Here is a 23871-nt window from a genome sequence, read left to right as displayed (position 1 = left end):
CTGGAGCTGAGCGGTCCTGAAACCGCTGGGAAAAGACATGAAGTGAGGCACGTAGTTCTCCTGCCTCATGGTAGGGGGCGCTGGTGATCCCAGGGATTTGGCTGAGGATTCCTCGTCCTCGGCCGTAGAAGAAGTGACAGTAAACTAAAGTCTATAGTCACAGAGTCAAGTACAGCCACTCATTTGTTTTCTGCTCGCCTCGTCTTATAAAAATGGAGGATTACGTATCTCAACTCGAAATTTTTTCGATGCTTTTGCTCAGAAGGAGCGGCACATGGACTTCACTTATAAGTAAACATAACGTATAAAAAAACGTGTAGGTAACAACATAACAAAATTGTTTTTAATCAAATGTACTTATTTGTGTGTTACAGTTTGTGTGTGTAAATAATTCTGTAGTCTGTAACTGTAATCTAAGAATGCAGGAGTCAAGTCGGGAGGGCTCGATCCAAGTGGATAAACTCATCAAACGTGTTCTCATTGTGTTCTCTTTGTTTGAAACCCTCATGTTTGGTTTGTTTTTGCAGGAACATCTGCATTATGTCACAGAAATGTCCCAAGATCATATTATTTTCATTCTGGACCCCGAGCTAGTTTTTAAGACGGACTCGTCCCCGTCGGCCATGCCTGACCTGGTCAACCACGACTCCAGTCTGGGGAACAGCAGGTAGGCTTTACCAGTAGGACACACATCAAACCCAGGTTCACCTTCACCAAACATGTTTGTTATTGCTTTTTATCTGTCTGCTTGTTTAGTACTTACCAGAAGAGACGCTTTATAGTGAAATATAAAGAGAATTCATGGTAGATGGGGATCAGATAGTGTGTCGGGATGATTCTGCAAGCTTGAAAGAGATAAAGTGTGTGTGTATGTGTGTGTTCTTATATTCCCCTTCTAAGGCTGTTGCAAAAAAAAAGGCTTTTGAGCATCTCTGAATGAATTATTTGCATTAGAGATAGTCTGTGGGAAACAGGAAAAAAGAAAATGATGAACCCCAAAATATGTGTTTAAAGCCAGAGGGTAAACTCCTGAGTGTTGAAAAAAATGTAAATTTGTTGTTGGTTTTGAATGAGTATATAAAACAAAATGCTTTTTTCAAATTGTCAGATTTATTTGTAATTAATAATTCTTCAGAGAATTAGCAACTCTCATTTTAGCAGGAAGAATTTCCCTGACGCACCAAAGTGTAGTACCCTTAGTATTTTTATAAACCTGTGTTGAACTGATCTTAATGAAACTAATATTTAGAGGAAACGTTCCCTTTTCTGTATAGAAATAAACTGGAATTGACCTTTTTTTTTTTTTTTTTGCAGTTTTGGTTGATTCTGCAGAAATGCAGGCCTTTTAAAGCCAATAGCATAATTTAAGTGAATCATAAAAACATACAAATATATGGAGAACGTGATCACAATTACAATTTTTCTTTTTTCCTTCTATTTCTGAACACATTTAGTCTTTCAGATCAGTGGGGTTTTTTTACCATTTAGTAATGAATACTTATTATTACCCTATTCTTGCGAGTAGCTATGAGATACTTTAGTTTTTTATATATAGAACTGTATTTACTGTCATCTGAGGGTGATTATATCATCTCCATCATTAAAAGCTACTTAAACCTGTGCAGAAAGGTTGTATTGTGGTTAAATGTGGGCTTTGAGGATCAAACTATGTCTCTTGGCAGCTGAGCTGCTATGAATACAAAATATGAACGTATAAAGATGAACACAGAGAAAAGAGAAGGCATAAATAAAGTAACAGGTTCGCTGTAAGTATAGGTAGAGAAGCACAACCTGCTGATCCTAACAAGCCTTCCCTTTGGCTATACGTGTGTGTGTGTGTGTCATGCACGTGTGTGTGCACGTGTGTCGGTGGGCTGATTTGCAATGCTGAGTGCGCTGAGTGGGAGGATGAGGAGGAGAGATTAGACCGAGAGGCAGGGGCAGAGGAAGGGAGGGACGGGGCTCGGGGAGAAGATCGTCAGAAAAACAGCAGATCGAGAGAAATGGAATGCATGTCAGAGCACTCAGGAGTCATACAGCCCTCTGTACACACACACACACACACACACACACACACACACACACACTAACACACACTCAAACAGTGGCTTCCCCACGCAGGGCCAGAGGTGAACATTATTCCTCCCACCATAATTACTTTTCTCTCTTTAGCCTCTCCGTCTCTGCCGTAAACACGCCGAGCGACGCCCACGCGGAAACACGATTCCACCGAAATGATTCCTGAACCGACACCAAATACACAAATGTAGTCCTCAAGATACAAACATTCCACTTACGAACATTCAGAGATGCAAACGACTTTTCCGCGGCAGATGTAATTGTGTTTAATCTGGGTTTTTGCAGATCCAAGTTCATTCTAAAATGCTACAGTAAGAAGTGCAAACACAATTTAGCGAGGAGTTTCAAAAAGAACCACCATGAGTTAGCATCGATGGTCTTCTGGAACTGTTCCAGAAGAACTCTGACATCCAGAAGCCCCAGGAAGAAAATAAGAGTTCTGGAAGTCCAAGAAAGTCTGTGCATGAAGGTTGTTTTTGCACTTTAACTGCATTTTTATATTCCAGCAGCATTTTAGAATGAATTTCATTTGTTTGAAGCACAGTCTGCAAAAACACATTCATATATAACCTGTGGCCTTTATCTTCCCGCCTAAAAGAGCCTCCCAGTTTCTAATTGTGACTGATGCAGGCGTCACTTTCACACCCAGTCTCCATGTCATTTAGACGCCCGTGTGTGTGTGTGTGTGTGTGTGTGTGTGAGCATTAATTGCGCTTCACAGCACATGTGTTCACTTGTTACGTGTGTGTGATGCATACATCAGCTCTGATCCACACGTGCATTTTTTATCCACCTGCCGTCCAATTTGGAGCCACACACACACACACACACACACACACACACACACACATTGATCTTTTGCTGCACCTTCAGATACGTATTGGGAACTCACGCGTGACGTTTGTATGTGTAGAAGAACACGGAACCTTCATTAACATTACATCCTGCTGGCATAGGAGGAGCTTTAAATAATTATAAGCTGCTGCGCCTCACGCATAAATGACACAGACATCAGAGACACACTTTTTGTTACTGCTCGGGGGGGGCGGCTGGTGCAGCCCCCAGGAATTAATATTTGATTCATTATTGATGTATTATTTTACCCATCCACATCCCATGCTGCTCAATCGGAATGATCTGGTCCGATTGATCTGCCAGCCACCATCTGCCTGCATCAGGAGACCCATTTAACACAGAGGGATGAGCAGCGGTCCTCCTCCTCCTCCTCCTTCGTTAATATTGGCACATTTGCTTCATGCAGTCATTAGAAATAGTTCACAGGACAGAGTTGATGCATCAGACGTTTCTCCAGCTTCCTCACAAGTTCATAGTTTGTTCTTCCTCCTCTTAGAAAGTATAAAATGTGCTCATTTTTTTAAAACCTCGGAGAAATTAAAGTGAGAATCGAGCGTTGATTCCAGTGGATGTTTCAACCCTTTTCAGCCGACATGCGTTTCTGAATATGAACTTTAATATTGGGTTTGTTCATTAACTTTATTTTAACGTGTTTCCTGCTCTTAGTTTGTCACCAATTCAGCGCCTGAACAGCGACGGCTCTGCAGCCGAAGCTCCGGCGCTCAATCCGTCACCTGTGGCCAGCAAACTGACTCGGTTAGTATGAGATTAGTGAGCTTTAAGTTTTGTTTTTGTCCGGAAGAAAAATAAAACATAGCATAAATACAACAACACCAACATATTGTGTTTCTGTCATCCTGAGAAAGAAATCTGGTATTTTTCCTTTTTTTTTTTTTTTTTTATATTAAAAGTTATATAAACCGCAAAACTGACAAAACACAGATTTGGTCTCTGTCGCACTTTTGACTCAGCTTTCCTCCTACACCTACACATTAGGTTTATTCATTGAGTATACAATTTTAACAGCGTTTTTGCAGTAAAATATTTGTGCTATAATTAATCTTCAAGAAAATGTTTCTGAACGCTTTTGTTCCAGGTTGCTCTGGTGAAGATAATAAAATATAATTAAGCGACTCAAACATCCAGAGACGGTACAGGACAAATCTGAAAAACAAACCTTCGTCTCTAAATTTGAATTGTAGATATATTCTTTTGAGTCCGTAAAAACAATCTAATTGAAAAACTTTTGCTTTTATACTGAACTGAGCTTAACAATCGCTTAAAATAAAGAAACATGAATATAGATAAGAGAAGACAAGTCCTTTGCAAACGTACATTATTCAATGAGAACAATTAGATTCAGCCATTCAAAAAAACGAAAACAAGATCAACTGAAAAATGCCTGAATATAATGCTTATATTGCACAAAGATATCATGAATAGAAAAGGCTTTGTGAATAAATTCCTTTCTGTTTATATAAGAAGAATAAATAAAGCCTCTTTCAATCACATCTATTGTCTCTCCATCCCCTCAATGGTTCCCTCACTGGAGTCCATTTGTGGAAATTCAATTTCTTCCCCACTTTGAAGAATTATGAATGCATCTGTCATTTCAGCATATTCTGTTTTCACTGCCAGTTCATCTTATCTACAGTTTGCCACTAGTGTACTGCTGTGACTGTGGACTCAGTGAATAATTGTTTCAGTCAGTGTGAAGCACCTTGAATGCCCAGAGAAGCACAATATAAATTGAATCTATAATAATAATAATAATAATAATAATAATAATAATAATAACAATTATTATTATTATTATTATTATTATTATATTTTTATAATAATAATGATGATAATAATTATTATAATAATAAAATATTATTAAAAATATAATAATAATAATAATGAAAATAATATAATAATAATAATTATTATTATTATTATTATTATTAATGCCATCATCTTTGCGTGTTGTGGAATAGTGGAAGCACCCATTTACTCTACATAAACATCTTGGTGGTAGGACCCCGTAGCTTGGCTGTGTTGTGCCTGTTCAAAATCCTTTCTCCAAGTTATAAACAGCCAATTTAAAGCTATGCAGTCGGGATAGAAGTCGTCGCCGTCTGTGTTTGACCCCTATTTTAAATATTTGATGCTGTTTTAGACTCTGCAGCAACATTAATCATGTTGATAAATCCCAGTTTGTACAATAGATGCACACACATGCACACATGTACATGTATGTAAATGTGTAATTTGCTTGTTTGTGTTTTGCAGAACTGGTTGCATCCACCGTCCCAACACTCCCACTGAGTTCAAGTCCAGACTGAGGCCAGTATTTGTACCGTCGTGTAAAATATCAAATTATCCATCCGACTACACCCACATGCATAACAGTTGTGTGCCCACTATTTCATTAATTACACAAAATGATTTTATCCAATCTTAATGTATTGTGTTTACTTAAAATGACTTAAACGCTTCTTGATTTAATATTTTGTTGCACAAAAATTTGTAATCAATCACTTCCAGTAGGTAACATTTGTTAATGTTACTGTATTTACATCATCTCACATGTTTTTCCAGTGAAAAACACGTTGGCGTGTTGTTCGGTTCATTAAACTGGTCTCAGCCAAATAGAACCAGCAGGAGCGACTTTTGCAATGGAAGAAACGCCACAATTTGAAAAGAAAAGCTTCAACCAATGAGAGCCTTCTGTTTGCCGAAACGAAATAAATAATAATTCACACAAAACATTTTGCATTTGTTAATTTCACATATTAATCTGACAGTTTTACAGTGCTGCGGCTGCAGAAAACGAAGATTTTAATTCAAAATCAAATGCTTGTTTTTAATATGAGCCTGTTTTACATACAGGCCTGTCGTTGAGGTAAAGAAATACTCATTATTATTGATATTAATGTGAGTTGGGCTTTGTACATTGGATTTATTGAACATATGAATATAAATCCGCCTCATCTTTTGACGCTTCCATCCATTTCTGATGTATCCTTGAATGAAATATTCAGTCTTTCCTTGAATGTTGGTCTGTGATCGTGCAGAGCTGCGAGTCGCTGCAGAGGCTGATTGAACAGAAACAGTAAGCGCTGTTTCCTCTGTGTTTTTCTCTGTTTACAGGCAGGAAAAGAGCCAAGTGATGAGTGAATTGGAGCGGGAGAGAGAAAAAGGTAACACACACACACACACACACACACACACACACACACACACTCGTGTGTCCTGTAGATAGCTGGACTTTGTTGCTACGCTTTGAGATTTGACTCATTGTGCATAAATGTGATATAACACACAGTAGGCGACAGGTGTGTGTGTGTGTGTGTGTGTGTGTGTGTGTGTGTGTATAAGACGTCTTCAGTGCCTCCAGACAGACTATTTTGTTTTCTTTTCACACACATTTTCTACTTCTGTCTCACTTTGCATGCTGAGAGTTGGTTATTTAGAGGCCTGCGTTCATTCCTGTCAGCTCTGCATGGTTTTATTCTCTGCAGGTTTCTACTTGATTCCACTTTTGTTTTGTTATCGTGCATTTTTGGTCAAACATAATGCACTTCTGTCTGTGAATAAAACCACCTTGGAAATCAGTTCCTTCATGCAGCGACGTGGACGACACTGCAAAGCCGTCGGAGTCCAAAAATGACATTTGGTGCAGTTGTGCATGTATTTATAACTTTATGTTAGTCAGACTGTATGAACATCACACAAGCATTGCAGCACTGTTTCAACCCCCCCCCCCCCCATATGTCACCAATGTGAAAAATAACATCAAGTAAATGGCGGCTTTATTCCAGCGCTGTCTGGTTCCTGATACCCCCCCCCCCCAATGCAGAGAGGGACAAACAAAATCTGCATCAAAGCCAGATTCCATTTGGAGCAGATGAGGCTGGTGGAAACACCCTCAGCGTAGATTCACACACCCCTCAGCTCCCCCCTCACGGGCGCAGGAATCCGGAGCTACGCTTTTCATTTTTAGTGTCACAAATGTGTGTTTTCTTTGCTTGAACAAACCGCTCCATTACAACCATTCTAACCACTATAACCATTATAACCAATAACCAGCTCACATAACCATTATAACCATTATAACCATTCTAACACACTGGTCCCGTCGGTACCGAACACAAGACGTCAGTTCCTCCACTGACGGCGTTTTGACATTTGTGATGGATGTTGTCCCCTGATTTGCATTTGTTTTTGAAAATAAATTAGTTTATTCATTGAAACATTTCAATTCTATAACACACACACACACACAAACACACACACACACACACACACTCATCAGCAGTCAGACTCGTCCGTTCCCATCACACAGACAGTCAGACAGGTTGACGGCAGCAAACCGAGGAGTCGGTGGAGCAAGCGACTGTGTGTGTGTGTGTGTGTGTGTGTGTGTGTGTGTGTGTGTGTGTGTGTGTGTGTGTGTGTGTGTGTGTGTGTGTGTGTGCGTGCGTGCGTGTGTGTCCTCGACTCTCCTCTGGCTGTCATTTTCTCTGGTTTGCTTAATTCCTACTGTGGGCGGACTTCACTGGATGCTTGTATTCCGTGTGTGTGTGTGTGTGTGTGTGTGTGTGTGTGTGTGTGTGTGTGTGCTGGTTTGTGTGTTCACTGTTGTCTCGGAGCTACAAAAGCTCTCAGTGCTTCCTGTTCTGGAAGTCGTTTCTCTTTCTGTGTTCTGTTCCTCTGTCTTGCAACCTCTCTCCTCCACACACACACACACACACGCACACACACACACACACACACACACACACACACACACACACACACACACTAGGCTTAACATAACTGGATTAAGAGTCAACCGTATCAACAGAGACTGAGAATTGAGGTCAGCCAAATAATCATTGATCTCATATTTCAGCTGTTCACAGAAAACACGTTGTATATAGGCACTGATTGATCAACTGATTGACCAAATGATCAATTGATAGTCATTTGTAAGCCATAAAGTGCTTTTTTTAACCAGGATTTTAAGGTAAAAACCTATTTTTATTATGTTTTATGAGAGATTTTCAGCAGAATCTCACTCAGACATTTTATTTTCATGAACTAGTTTCTCTCTCTTTCTCTGTCACTGTTTATGTAACCCTTCCAACACCACATGATTGTATTCTGTCGTATATCCTTTCAAACAAAGTTATTATTGTTGTTGATCTGTTTGTTTTTTGTCTTAATTATTGATTTTTCCAGTCACATTTTTTACTATTTTGGAGACTTAGGACAGCAGAGAAACTGCATTGTATGCAGTTTTTAATTTGTTTGATCTTTTACAGTTCGGAATGATAAATCTGTAAATTTATGTGATCGTGATGACGACTTATTATCTACATCTAAGTAGTTCTATATATTCTATACCCCCTTTTTCGTTTTTCTGCTTTTATTATAGCAGGAAAAGGAGAATAATTTTAACTTTCGCTATAGTTTCATCAAAAATAAAAAGTGTGTTCTTCTAGTATCTGTGTTTTAGTGCTCTAACTAATCGCTCCCTCCCCCCCGTTGTGCTAGAGATGTTGATCGAGTGTGTCAAGCAGAAGGAAATGAAGAAGGTGAGTTTAAATTCATGGTTCGTTTAACCATCACGAGTATTGATTTTAACTTAAACATTTAGAACACTTTGTTTTTCTCACACAAAACATAGAAATACTGTCAAGGTTTATAAAATCAATGACCTTTGATTCCAGTTTATGTCAAATTAGATGTTAAGAATAATATTGACTCTAAAAATAACTTCTTCTGGTTCTTTGTCTGAAGTTAATGAATTGATTTGAGTCGTGTTTCCCTAGATTACATCTTATTTATGTCTCATTTAACTCGTCCAAAAGCTGCAGGAGCTTCACCTGAAGGGAGCCGACCTGACGGCGGTCGACGCGTCCGGCTGCACTTTACTGCATCACGCCGTCAACGCAGGAAGCAAAGAGACGGTCCGCTACATCCTGGACAACGGTAGCGTCGACAGCAGGAATCAGTGTTTCATTTATGTCACATGATAACACCGGATTATATTCCAATGACATTCTGAATACAGAGATCTAAACTTTTTCTCTTCTGTCTTCTTGTTTTCTAGTTCCAAGTGAGCTGCTTGATGTCACAGAAAAACTGCAGTGAGTGAAATTAGTTTTGATTATTCATCAGTATTATATTGATCAATTCCCAATTTTTTTTACTATGGCCATCAATTATAAAGATGAGCAGGAGTATTTCTTTTTTTAAAATATTTGACCAATAACTTTTACATTTTTATAACTGAAATTTTTATAACTTTTTTTTATTTATACAAATATATTTTATATTTACATTATATTTTATATTTTAGAAAAAATATATTTTATAAAAATATATATTTGATATTTTTACATTTTTATATATATATTTTAAATATTTGTATAACTTTTTTATATTTTTAAAACTTTTTTTATTTTTATAACTTTTACCTTTTTATAACATTTTTATAATTGTTTCTTATAACTTTTCTATTGACACTATTGTACATTAGACGTTTTTCCTGTGATTAATAATAATAATAGACCTTTATTACACAGACGTGTTTCCACCGTCCTGCTCTCTGTATATCTGTTAGAGATAATAACATGATAATAACAGAAGCGGTGCGGCGCCTCATTGTTACATCTGCGCTCATCATCTCGTCTCCTGTTCTCACGCAGCGGCGAGACGGTTCTCCATCGAGCCGCGTCTCTGTGTCAGCGGACCATCTGTCATTATCTGGTGGAGGCAGGCGCCTCGCTGATGAAAACAGACCTGCAGGTCAGCTCTGTGTACACACACACACACACACACACACACACATAAAACACATGGAGTCAAACCTGGGACCTTCCCATTTCTAATTATCCTACTAATTTGAAAATAAAGTTTTTTCAACAATTTCAAATATTCTAACCAAGAAGAAAGTTTAGGGAAAACAGCTTAAACATGTTGAGGAATCAGACGCTTCAGCACCCAGAAAAGCTCAGATGACGAACCTGCTGAATTATTCTAGTCCCATTTCAAACTAATAAAATAAAATTCGCTTTAGTTTGAGTTTCTTCTCAAACTAAAGCGAAAGTGTTTCTTTAATTTACTGTATGAAACCACTACCGGCTCAAGTATTCCTTCAGTCATGCATTACTAAGACAATTCTAACCGAATGATTGAGATCAATCTTTTTTTTTTATTCAAAGAAGTGGAAAGTAAAAGAACTTCAAAAGTATAAAGGAAATGTGTTTCAAATAATTAATTCTGTATTCTTTAGATTTCTGTTTTATTTGAAGACATGTTTGAAGTTCTTGAATTTCTTTTTCCGATTTAATTATAAATGTATCAAAAACACAAAAATTAATGCATCATTAGTTATTAGTATTGTTGCATCCCAAGTCGGTTGCTCTCAAATATCAATCTTCTTTGTTTCTGCTCATGTAGGAGAAAAAGCTCCTGTGCTGCTTCAGCTATGACCTAGATACAGAGGGAGGGAATGAGAGTATGTTATGTGGGGGGGGGGCAAAGGAGTGCAGTGAATGGAGACGGAGGTAAATGACTTGAGGAGGGAGGACAATGAGTGCTTTGCATTGTCTGCATTGGGTATATAAGGAGTGAGTCGTTTAAAATGGACATAAAAACCATAAACATGAAATTATGAGTAAAATTACGAATCAGAATTCCATAATCCATTAATATTTAATATACAGTATGTATGTTACAGTATGTATGTTACAGTATGTATGTTACAGTATGTATGTTACAGTATTATTACAGTATGTATGCGTATTTCATGACTTTGCGAAAAACAAAGTCATGATTTTCAGTTAAAATTTGATTTTTTTTTTGACTATTGTTGAGTGGAGTAGAACTTTATTGATCCCTTAAGGAAGTTCCGCCAGGGAAAATAACTTATAATATAATTAAAATAAAATAAATAAAATAATATATGTACATATATTATTTACTTTATTTTTATTATTTATAATTATTATTATTATTATTATTATTTTATACACACACACACATACTGTATATATATATATATACATATATACTGTATATATGACTTGATTTTTTGAACAGAAACATGATTTTGTGTGTTTTCATCAGGGCGATACTCCTAAAAACCGAGCAGAGAAGGCTCAGGATCCTGAGCTGGCAGCGTATCTGGAGAACCGACAGCATTACCAGATGATCCAGAGGGAGGACCAGGAAACAGCCGTGTGACGGCGTTCGGGACAGGAAGTGATGAAGAACACGTCTTCTGTTTGGGTCCGAGTGAGACGCTCCTCTGAAAGCAGCGCCGACGGACTGAGGATGAAGCTGTTGTCCACTCAGGTTCATCGAGTTTGATATAAATCTGACCTAGAACATGTTTCAGAGCTACTTATACACAAGAAAAAAGTCCTCAGTCATGACGTGAAAACATTTTCCACGTCGTTGTTCATGTGCAAACTGAGAGAAAGTCTGTTAGCTTCAGTCTGTAATAGTTTTACCAAAGAGGTTTGAACATGAAAACTGCAAAACACGCATGAAAGCATTAAAGAAATCCTGTTCCTGTTTCATGCATATGGTTTCCATCCTCCAGCTAAAGATGGTTTTGTCAGACATCAGCTATGCTAACCTGCAGGTATCTCTATTTTATATAAGGAAGCGATCAATGTCATCAATCTGATTGTCAGACTTCACCACTACAGCAGTCCTTTCATGGTTATTAACACACAGCAAGAGTTAAAGAAAACTCCATGATCCCCTGTCTTTATCAATGGGACAGTTTAAACAATTTGTGTTAATCGATGTACAAATTCAGCCTCTCTTTCTCCGTTTATTCTCGATGTCTCTCACCTTGGGGCACGTCTGAAACTCTAAAAAACCCAAAGCAGGAGCGTAATATATGTTAAATATGCTTAAATAAGTGTGTGAAAGGATGTGACTTCATGCTGACTCCATGTTGCACACATAGCTGCAAGTCAAGGACCCGCGTACAGCGATGATAAAACAAATTGGCTCTCTGCTTAAGAATATGGGAATAGCCTTTTAAAATGCATTCAGCATGGAGCTACACGCTGAAGAAGGGAGCAGAGAGCGTCTCTCCAGCGCTGGAACACGACCAGCGATTGGAAGGAGACCCAACTGCCTGCAGGACCGACGGGGGAAAGGTGCGTTTAGTTTAAGGAGAGTCACTCCACCCCAAGACCTTCATGTCTGGATACTGTTGTAGAGATGGGCTCTAGGTACCATAAAACAGACCTCCAAACCGATTCCACCACCCTGCAGACCCTCACTGACCCACAAGAGCCAGTAATGCACCCTATGTAGGGTAGGGCAGTCTCTCAGAGGACAATGGGCCCCTGCTGGGCCACCTTGGGGTCAGTATTTGGTTGTAGACTCTTAGAGACCAACTGAACCAGTGATGCTCGAGCAGCGTTCTCTCAGGATGTAACTAGTTGGCCTTTTTCAAACACATTTCTGTAAAGAATAAGGGAAATGCGAGCCGTTTCAGTCCAATCAGAGCTTGGAGCAGCCTGGTCTTCCAGTGGGGGGTCGGTGTTGGACAACTAGGCGTCTGTTCTTGCTTAGTGCCTTCCTAGTCCAGCATTCACCCATTTATTTAATCCATCACCAGACGTCTGGTGGTTGTTATGCAAGGCACCAACATTCACACACCGATGGAACGACGGGAATCAACCCGAAAACCTTCTAACAAATCAAGAACCTCCGACTACGGAAGTACGTCCAAGAGAAGAGGAAGAGGAACTTCAAGAATCTCTTCTGGGGTTCCATACCAGCATGGATACTTTGGTCCATGATGGATTTGAACCAGCAACCTCCCAGTTACCAAACCGAGTTTCTGTTGACCAAGCTACTGTTGAGTTAACTGGTCAACTTCCTAACTGGGAAAACTGGGAAAGTTCCTTCATTTAGGGAACCAGTAAGGATGAGGAGAGTGACCAGAATACAAAGATTTAAATGCAGACGAGCCAGCAAGAATGTAAAGATTATATAATCTGGGGAATTCAGGGATTATTAGACATTGATTTACTTTATATGCTACAAAAATATTAAAATACCAAGGAGTTGCTTATCCAAATAGCCTGTCTGGCTTTATGCCTGGCGCCCCCTGTGGGGCAGGAGCAGCTCTGATATGATGAACAGTTCTCCTGCCATTTCACACATGCGTTTATGGGCTCTAACTAAGTGCATTACTTTAGTAGTTTTGCTTATTTTTAGGTTTTTAGACACATCTGAATTTAATATTGGGGTTTTGCTAACATGATGTCGGATAAGTTCTATTCACGTGAGAGTACAGATCTTTATAGCAGCCCTAAATGCATGTTTCGTAATTTTTAAAAAAACATTTTTAAGCACTTTTGAACTAATATTTGTCTTTTGGTGCTTATTCTGCTATGATAGAGGTTATGGTCTGTCCAAATTTGCACAAAGATTTTATAGTAATGGGGGGGGCACGTTTGTCCTTGGAAAGTTTTACTGTGTAGTTTTAACTTTAGCATTTGAAACATGCTCTATTCATATTGGACTTTCATTTACAATAAGCTAATAATTATACATTTTTGCTAATTTACTTTTTTTTTCATTCCCTGTTCAAGAATAGTGCAAAAGAGAAAATAGTTTTAATTCTCTAATATTACAGCTTCTCATTTGAAAGTTCTTTCAATAGTTTGTTGTATATAATAAAAAAGAATAATTTTGAGAACATCATGTCTGTTGATTCTTTTTTGTTTCTGGTAATAAACTCTAAAATAAAATAAATCTGTCATATAATTCTTGTTTTTTATCTGCAAATAAATTATCATGTAGTTCAAAACAAACCTTTTTTTTAAAAAAATGTTCAAGCTTAAAACCAATTAAAAAACCAATTAAAAAAAAACCCTCCTGTGACTAAGCTTCTGATTGGTTTGCAGCTCCACAAATCAACACATGCAGAGACAGCGTCACTATTTCTAACTCAAAATAATACAAATTCTCCATCAAACAAACAATAAATCCACAAATATTCTTGTATTCACTTTTACAAACGTTCACATCAAACTCCACGAAATAGTATTTTTCTTGACCTGCTGGGTTTTATGTAACCGTGCAATTTACCACTTTAGAGTACTGGAAATAAAGTTATTACCTATTTATATTCACTTTGTGTGTGTAAGAGTGTATTTCACTCACTGTACCAAATGGAGCAGATTCAGCAGTTTGACTATTTATTTAGTGGCTTGATTAAAAATAAATGCATATTTTTGCTTTTTGCTGATCCAGTGGTTTTGTTGTACTCTATTGTTGTTGTACAACTATTTTTGGTCACTGACTGTTAAAGAGAAAAAGAGAGAATACATGCAGACAGGGAGAACCACAAATCCCACAAAATAAATTCCCAGAAGATGTGAACCGGGAGGATTTGAACCCATGACCTCGGTGTGAAGAACTTATTTCTGGAAGAAAATAAAGAAAACTTTCAGGCTTAGTCTACCTGAGTTCCAATCACAGGAAATTCAAGAAACTAAATGAGACGTAAAGAAATACTGAACGTCTTTACTAACAGAGCATGGAGACAATAAATGAAGAATCATAATCAGTTGGTAGATTAATTAATTTTAGGGCAGGGCCAATAATAATTACATTTAGATTTTTATAATTCTGAAGTTCAAGAAAAAGAGCAAACTGTGGATAAAGAAAGAAAACCTGTGTTTGTCTTCGTCTTGGTTTACACGAACATCTTGTCTGCCTCTTTCTGCTCCTTCAGCTCATCTCAGAAAATAAACTGGAGTGGTTTTCTCAAGAGGTGCAGAGGATGATTACAGCGTAGAGTCACTGAGAAACGCTCCAGCGGCTTCTGTTCAACTCAGGGTTTCTTTAGAGAAAACCAGACACAGACGGTGGGTCAGGGTTCCAGTCCGGTTGTCATTTTATCCAAGATTTGGGTTAAATCAAGTGAAATGATGTATAATTCATTTTTATTGTTCTGTTTTGTTCTTTTTTGTTGTTGTTTTTAAAACCAACATATAATCGAGAACTCAAATCGACCTGCATTTTATTTTATTCTGCTTTTATGTTGCGTTATTGTTTCTGTTAATCCCGATTTTACAGCGATAACAGCATTCAAATGATCTCAAATGTTATTATAGATTGATAATGTAATAAATAATGACACTCTCAAAACACTCGCATATTGATGACACTATTAAAAATGCAATAAAACTTTAAAAAATGAGCTCTCAGTGCATCTCAGTATATTAGAGATGACCGGTCCTACGTGTCTTAATCCCAATCTGAATCCCCAGGAAATATTGATCTAAATCTCTAAGAATTCAAAACTTGTCTGAGTAATACTCCAGTAGAGATCATCATCATCACACACTAATACAGAGTTCCCCTTTGGAGGGGCGCTGGAGAGATTTCACCACACTTTGATGTCGATGCAGAATAAATTTTTCCACCACACTCAGAAAAACTGGAATAATGCAATTCCACTTCTGATGTTTTTGTTTTTGATGAAAGATGAAGGAAGAGAGAAGAGCTCACCCCCATACACAGGCTCAGGACTTTATTTCAGTGTTTTATTTTGGTTTTATTAGCTTGATAAAATGTTCATAAAATGACAGTAATTGTACATTTTTAAAGTTTGCCTTTATCTGCCTGGTGAAGCCATTACAGATATGTTCCATATTAATCAATCAACTTTTATTTTGAAGTGCTCAATCACATCAGCAGAGCTTTTACAGAAATATAAATTACAAAAATTTCATTCTTTGTAGTTGGACTGAAAGTGAAATAATTTACTTAAACTTCAGCCCTCAGTTGTAATTTGAACATTGCACCAAACCAAGTGTAGCGGGTCTGAGTGTGTGTGTGTGTGTGTGTGTGTGTGTGTGTGTGTGTGTGTGTGTGTGCGTGCGTGGATGCAGGCAGACTCTGTTAATTATGATCGTCACTCCATCGCCATGGCAACACCACCTCCCTCTACAGTAGTTCTAAACCGTGTAAATTTTCCAGATCTTCTCTAAACGTTTCTCAGAGACGTTTAAGGAACCCGTTCTGACGCCGGATCAACTGGTTTCCATCTGGGTCAGCTCCAAACATCTGATCTCTGTGTTCCGTTTCATCAACGCTGAAGACTCAGCGCTGGTGTGTAGTGTCTTGTCTGCGTTGTCATGGTAACAGTGTGATGTTGGCGTTACAGTTTCATCGGCAGTAGAGGGAGAGGCCATCCTGGTTTCCAACACTCACACTGGGAGATTAAGGGAAAGAAATGACTCGTCGTTGAGACATAATTGTGACATCACACTAATTATCACACTATTTAAAAAAATGTTTTTTAAATTAAGCAAAGAAAAAAATAAAATTTACCTCATTATTAAGACGTAAAAATGACACCAAACTATTTTGAAGCAGGAAACATTTTTATTGTTTGAGTTTGGATGTGTAAATGCAGAGAAGTTAAGTTGTGTCAATTAAATAAATAAAACTTTCAATCATTATAGTTTTAATTTAGCGTCCTGATGTGTTTTTAACCTATTCTTACATATTTTTAATGATAATCTAAATTATATACAAATAATGTCCGAGCAGTCAAAATGCCTGCTATGGTAGTTCAAGGTAGAAGCACTCAGATCGCTTTTGTGTTTTGGAATTTTAATGATCAAACAATGTTAGAATTAAATATACACACATTTAGGAAAAGTCAAGGTCTGATTGGTACATATGGGGTTTTTTTGGTAGTTCTAGTGTTAACATGAGAGGAAAAAATACTCTCAACTGTCCAGACCAATATATGGAATATATGTTGTTTCCAATTATAGACATTCTCAAACAGCAAGATTTTAAATCTATTCTTAAATGATAAATGATAAAAACCAATAAATAATGAATAAATAATAATAATATAATAATTTTGAAAAAAATATTAAATTATTAAATTAATTTAAAAATAATTCATTTAATAATAATAATAATAATAACAATAAATGCCAAACTGGGAGGTTGTACCAAAGTAGGGGAGCCAGAAAGCCTCCTGTTCTACTATCACACACCTGACACACCTCCAACCACACTTAAAGAGCAAACAACCCTGGGAAGGTAATACAACTGTAAGAGATCTTCAATGTAAGACGGAGTCTCACGGTGAAAAGTTTTATATGTGATCGTGATCATCTTGAATTTGATACTATATTTTATCTGAATATGAGGATGTCGTCTGCATAGTAGAGACGTGTGTGCTCCTGACTTAATCATCCTTCCATCATCCATCCATCCATCCATCCCTTGTTCTTCCACTTTTTACGCTGAGTGAGTGATGGGGGGGTGGAGGTGGATTTTATGCATATAATTAATTGTGTTCAGGTTAAGTGTGCATGTCTTCTTCTTCTTTTTTTCCGTTCGGCTTTTCCCTTCAGGGGTCGCCACAGGCAATCAGTGTCCTCCATCTAACCCTGTCTTCTGCATCCTCTTCTCTCACACCAACTACCTTCATGTCCTCTTTCACTACATCCATAAACCTCCTCTTTGGTCTTCCTCTAGGCCTCCTGCCTGGGAGTTCAAAACTCAGCATCCTTCTACCAATATATTCACTATCTCTCCTCTGGACATGTCCAAACCATCTCAGTCTGGCCTCTCTGACTTTATCTCCAGAACCTCTAACATGTGCTGTCCCTCTGATGTACTCATTCCTGATCCTATCCTTCCTGGTCACTCCCAGAGAGAACCTCAGCATCTTCATCTCTGCTACCTCCAGCTCTGTCTCCTGTCTTTTCCTCAGTGACACTGTCTCTAGACCAAACAACATCGCTGGTCTCACCACAGTTTTGTACACCTTTCCTTTCATTTTAGCTGAAACTCTTCTATCACACATCACACCTGACACTTTCCTCCACCCGTTCCATCCTGCCTGGACACGCTTCTTCACCTCTTTTCCACACTCTCCATTGCTCTAGACTGTTGAGCCTAAGTACTTAAAATCCTCCACCTTCTTGATTATCTTCTCCCTGTAACCTCACTCTCCCACTTGGGTCCCTCTCATTCACACACATGTACTCTGTCTTACTGCGGCTAACCTTCATTCCTCTCCTTTCCAGGACAAACCTCCACCTCTCTAGCTTCTCCTCCACCTGTTCCCTGCTGTCACTGCAGATCACAATGTCATCTGCAAACATCATAGTCCATGGAGATTCCTGTCTAACCTCGTCTGTCAGCCTGTCCATCACCATAGCAACAAGACGGGGCTCAGAGCTGATCCCTGATGCAGTCCCACCTCCACCCTGAACTCCTCTGTCACACCTACAGCACACCTCACCACTGTCTTACAGTCCTCATACATGTCCTGCACCGCTCTAACATACTTCTCTGCCACTCCAGACTTCCTCATACAATACCACAGTTCCTCTCTGGGCACCCTGTCATCAGCTTTCTCCAGATCTACAAAAACACAATGCAGCTCCCTCTGGCCTTCTCTGTACTTCTCTATCAACATCCTCAAAGCAAATACTGCATCTGTAGTACTCTTTTTTGGCACAAAACCATACTGCTCTTCACAAATGTTCACTTCTGCCCTTAGTCTAGCTTCCACTACTCTCTCTCTCATAACTTCATTGTATGGCTCATCAGCTTTATTCCTCTGTAGTTTCTGTAGCCTCAACTCTGCACATCTCCCTTGTTTGGGTGCACCAGCACACTTCTCCTCCATTCCTCAGGCATCTTCTCACTATCTAAGATCCTGTTGAACAACCCAGTCAGAAACTCTACTCCACCTCTCCTAGACACTTCCAAACCTCTACAGGTATATCATCAGGACCGACTGCCTTTCCACTCTTCATCCTCTTCAATGTCCTCCTCACTTCATACTGACTAATCTTTGCTACTTCCTGGTCCACAACAGTCACCTCTTCTAGTCTTTGTTCTCTCTCATTTTCCACGTTCATCAACTCTTTCCATCTTCCCATCACACTACTGGCACCTGTCAATAGACTTCCATCCCTGACCTTAATCACCCTAACCTGCTGCATGTCCTTCCCATCTCTGTCTCTGTCTTGCCAACCGGTATAGATCAGTCTCTCCCTCCTTACTGTCCAACCTAGCATACAAGTCATCATAAGCTTCTTGTTTGGCCTTTGCTACCTCTACCTTCACCTTACGCTGCATCTCCCTGTACTCCTGTCTACTCTCCTCAGTCCTCTCAGTGTCCCACTTCTTCTTAGCTAACCTCTTTCTCTGTATACACTCCTGTACCTCCTCATTCCACCACCAAGTCTCCTTATCTACTTTCCTTCCAGATGACACACCAAGTACTCTCCTACCTGTCTCCCTGATCACATTAGCTGTAGTTGTCCAGTCATCTGGAAGCACCTCCTGACCACCCAGAGCCTGTCTTAACTCCTTCCTAAAAGTCATGCAACACTTCCTTTTTCAGCTTCCACCATTTCATCTTCTGCTCTGCCTTTGTCCTCTTCATCTTCCTCACCACCAGAGTCATCCTACACACCACCATCCTATGCTGTTTGGCTACACTCTCACCTACCACTACTCTGCAGTCACTGATCTCCTTCAGATTACACCGTCTACACAAGATGTAGTCTACCTGTGTGCTCCTACCACCACTCTTATAGGTCACTCTATGTTCCTGCCTCTTCTGGAAGAAAGTATTCACTACAGCCATTTCCATCCTTTTTGAAAAGTCAACTACCATCTGTCCTTCTGCGTTCCTCTCCTGGATACCAAACCTGCCCATCACCTCCCCATCACCTCTGTTTCCTGCACCAACATGTCCATTGAAGTCTGCTCCAATGACAACTCTCTCACTTCTAGGCATGCTCTGCATCACTTCATTAAAGTCCGACCAGAATTTCTCCTTCTCCTCCAGCTCACATCCTACCTGTGGAGCATACCCACTAACAACATTGAACATCACACCTTCTATTTCTAGCTTCAGACTCATCACTCTATCTGACACTCTTTTTACCTCCAGGACATTCCTAACAAACTCCTCCTTCAAGATAACTCCTATTCCATTTCTCTTCCCATCTACACCATGATAGAACAACTTGAACCCTGCTCCTAAACTTCTAGCCTTGCTACCTTTCCACCTGGTCTCCTGCACACACAGTATGTCTACCTTCCTCCTCTGCATCATGTCAACCAACTCTCTACCTTTTCCTGTCATAGTTCCAACATTCAACGTCCCTACTCTTAGTCCTATACTCTTGGTGTTCCTCTTCTCTTTCTTCGAGCGAACACACTTTCCTCCTCTCCTTCTTCGACCAACAGTAGTCCAATTTCCACCGGCGCCCTGTAGGTTAACAGCGCAGATGGCGGTCGTTGTTAACCCGGGCCTCGACCGATCCGGTATGGAAGTCATAGGTTTGATTCGCATCTTTGATTTGGCAAAAGTTTTACGCCGGGTGCCCTTCCTGACGCAACCCTCTGTATTTATCCGGGCTTGGGACCGGCACAATAAGACACTGGCTTGTGTCCTCTTGCGGCTACATTAAGTGTGGATGTCTAGAAGTTGATAAAAAATGTTTTTTAATTAGAGGTGTTTGGGGTTTTTTACAAGACTGAAATGGATTAAATTTATATTCGTTATTTTAAAAGGGGGAAACTCATCTGTAATATGAGATTACAAGATTAAGATTAGATTGATTTACCAGCTCAGTCAGGGAACAAATTAAACTTGTATCTCGGGGTACGACTGCAGATGTAAAGTTCTGTCCCATGTGGATTTTTAGCCTTCCTTATGGCAACAATAGAATCCTGCATGAATGTGTCCTACCTCTGGGGTAACAAGTCTGACCATTGAACTACCCCCGGGTCAAAGGTCAAAGTCAGTTTCGATTGATCAATTCACCTAAACGGCTCGTGTTTGGAGGTGTGATGAGACCAGACACCAGACCGATGACATGAATGATGCTTAACATTAAATATATTGTTGATCATTTGATCGATCGTCATAACGCATTAAGAAATGATCACATTTTGTTTTATTCATGTTTTCATAAATGCATCTCAACAGTTTAGGGAAGTACGGTTTGCATAACCGAACAAAACGATGTGGATCTGGGTCAAAATCTGGAAACAAAAAACTCACATTTGTTGTTCAGCCTCAGCAGTGGGACACTCTCTACCCAGCGCCATCGCATTCAGGTACTGGTTTTAATGTGTTTGGACTGTGACTGAGGGTCATATTTACACATTCAGGAGCACACGTTTGCACAGATAGAAGCAGAAAACAGCTCGGATCTTATATTTTCATCACTAATCCAGAGTGAAAAGTACGTCACGGTTTTCTGTTTGCTTGTTTCTCCTCTTAAATATTCCAGACGGGATTAGAACTCAGATTCTGCTGACAAGTGTGGGGGCTTCAGAGCACCGTTTAAAGTGAAATCATTGTCGTAAACGTCATCAAAAATCAAACTTCTGCTTCTAAAACTGTGTCTGACATTGCAATTACACACACAAAAAAAAAGGAATAACGAGTGAAATGTATGTAAAGCTGTTTCTGCTATGTGGGTCAGCGGCGGTGGGTTTTAGTCGGGGCTCAGTGGTGCCAGTGTCGGGGAGCTTAATTATTACAGTTTGGGGTTGGATCAGTTTCTCTGTCACCCCTTATCTGCAGCAGCATGCTGGACCTGGGGTGGGGGTGGGGGGGCTCGGATGAGACCAACATGCCAAACAAATATTTTGGGTGCAAAGTCATCAGCAGCGTCATCACGGAGAGAAAACACGACTGGGGTTGTGGAATTAATGCTGTGAATAATCCGAACAGGAAAAAGTGAAAGATGTTTTATTATGAGGGAGTTTTGGGGTTTGTTTTTTTACCGGTATAAATTGCTCGAATGAGCTTGAGGGTTAAAAGAGCTCCACTAAATGAGGGGTTCCTGTACGTTCTGTGTTTTCCTTCCCATCCTGGCCTACTTTTAACGCACAACCTCATCATTTCTGTTCCCTAAGTCCCTGTTCTCTCCTCTGTTCTCCATCCAGATGTGTTTTTTTAACCGTTGTTTCTCCTTTTCTTCTTGCTGACCTCAGGTCTATAAAATCATAACGTGATAAAAGCGGTGCAGGTAGAAGAGAAATGCGTCAGAATTTCAGGAAAATGCTTATAGAATGTCTAAGAAGGAATTGATGAAACTACAACCTGCAGGGTGGATTGTATCGGTCAATCAAATGGAAAACGATGTGAAGGGGTGAGCTTGCACTTAACAATAACATTAAAGACTGAACATTATAACGAACATATAAAATACACAGAGCAAATAAAATACAGAGACCTGAAATAGAGAAATAACACGATGATTCTTCTCAAACTCAGAGCCTTAATAGAAAAGAGGAGCAGCAAATGTGCTGGATTTCATATCAAACTTCATATTCAGTCATTTTTTTCTTTCTTAGAAATAAACAAAACACTTTCCACATGCAAAACCAACATGTTTGCATCACTCCCCAGTAAACCCACCACACAGTGTGTGTCACTCTTCATTAATAGGATTGAAGCTGTACTTCAAATCCTATAAATCCACCTTCTTGATCTCTTCTCCCTGTAACCTCACTCTTCCACTTGGGTCCCTCTCATTCACACACATGTACTCTGTCTTACTGCGGCTAACCTTCATTCCTCTCCTTTCCAGGACAAACCTCCACCTCTCTAGCTTCTCCTCCACCTGTTCCCTGCTCTCACTACAGATCACAATGTCATCTGCAAACATCATAGTCCATGGAGATTCCTGTCTAACCTCGTCTGTCAGCCTGTCCATCACCATAGCAACAAGACGGGGCTCAGAGCTGATCCCTGATGCAGTCCCACCTCCACCTTGAACTCCTCTGTCACACCTACACACACCTCACCACTGTCTTACAGTCCTCATACATGTCCTGCACTGCTCTAACATACTTCTCTGTCACTCCAGACTTCCTCATACAATACCACAGTTCCTCTCTGGACACCCTGTCATCAGCTTTCTCCAGATCTACAAAAACACAATGCAGCTCCCTCTGGCCTTCTCTGTACTTCAACATCAACATCCTCTTCAATGCCCTCCTCACTTCATCCTGACTAATCTTTGCTACTTCCTGGTCCACAACAGTCACCTCTTCTAGTCTTTGTTCCCTCTCATTTTCCACATTCATCAACTCTTCAATGTACTCTTTCCATCTTCCCATCACACTACTGGCACCTGTCAATAGACTTCCATCCCTGTCCTTAATCACCCTAACCTGCTGCACGTCCTTCCCATCTCTGTCTCTCTGTCTTGCCAACCGGTATAGATCAGTCTCTCCCTCCTTACTGTCCAACCTAGCATACAAGTCATCATAAGCTTCTTGTTTGGCCTTTGCTACCTCTACCTTCACCTTACGCTGCATCTCCCTGTACTCCTGTCTACTCTCCTCAGTCCTCTCAGTGTCCCACTTCCTCTTAGCTAACCTCTTTCTCTGTATACACTCCTGTACCTCCTCATTCCACCACCAAGTCTCCTTATCTACTTTCCTTCCAGATAACACACCAAGTACTCTCCTACCTGTCTCCCTGATCACATTAGCTGTAGTTGTCCAGTCATCTGGAAGCACCTCCTGACCACCCAGAGCCTGTCTTAACTCCTTCCTAAAAGTCCTGCAACACTCTTCCTTTTTCAGCTTCCACCATTTCGTCTTCTGCTCTGCCTTTGTCCTCTTCATCTTCCTCACCACCAGAGTCATCCTACACACCACCATCCTATGCTGTTTGGCTACACTCTCACCTACCACTACTTTGCAGTCACTGATCTCCTTCAGGTTACACCGTCTACACAAGATGTAGTCTACCTGTGTGCTCCTACCTCCACTCTTATAGGTCACTCTATGTTCCTGCCTCTTCTGGAAGAAAGTATTCACTACAGCCATTTCCATCCTTTTTGCAAAGTCAACTACCATCTGTCCTTCTGCGTTCCTCTCCTGGGTACCAAACCT

At 39.7% G+C, this 23871-nt stretch overlaps 1 protein-coding gene across 2 annotated transcripts in view; it reads left to right on the top strand.

The window, feature by feature from the left end:
* LOC137591162 (diacylglycerol kinase zeta-like) overlaps window positions 1-11492 on the top strand; it is a 41339-nt gene extending 29847 nt beyond the window's left edge. For both annotated transcript variants that reach the window (XM_068308971.1, XM_068308970.1), the window contains 9 exons: window positions 528-667; window positions 3601-3690; window positions 5209-5262; window positions 6070-6119; window positions 8458-8498; window positions 8775-8895; window positions 9017-9053; window positions 9615-9714; window positions 11038-11492. In XM_068308971.1, the coding sequence (XP_068165072.1) occupies window positions 528-667; window positions 3601-3690; window positions 5209-5262; window positions 6070-6119; window positions 8458-8498; window positions 8775-8895; window positions 9017-9053; window positions 9615-9714; window positions 11038-11154 (750 nt within the window). In that variant the 3' untranslated portion in view covers window positions 11155-11492. The remainder of the gene's footprint in view (window positions 1-527; window positions 668-3600; window positions 3691-5208; window positions 5263-6069; window positions 6120-8457; window positions 8499-8774; window positions 8896-9016; window positions 9054-9614; window positions 9715-11037) is intronic.
* The last annotated feature ends 12379 nt before the right edge of the window (window positions 11493-23871 follow it).

Source organism: Antennarius striatus, chromosome 24, assembly GCF_040054535.1.
Source record: "Antennarius striatus isolate MH-2024 chromosome 24, ASM4005453v1, whole genome shotgun sequence".
Lineage (NCBI taxonomy): Eukaryota > Metazoa > Chordata > Actinopteri > Lophiiformes > Antennariidae > Antennarius > Antennarius striatus.
The sequence above is the reverse complement of the archived record's forward strand: the minus strand, read 5'-3'. Positions and strand labels throughout refer to the sequence as shown.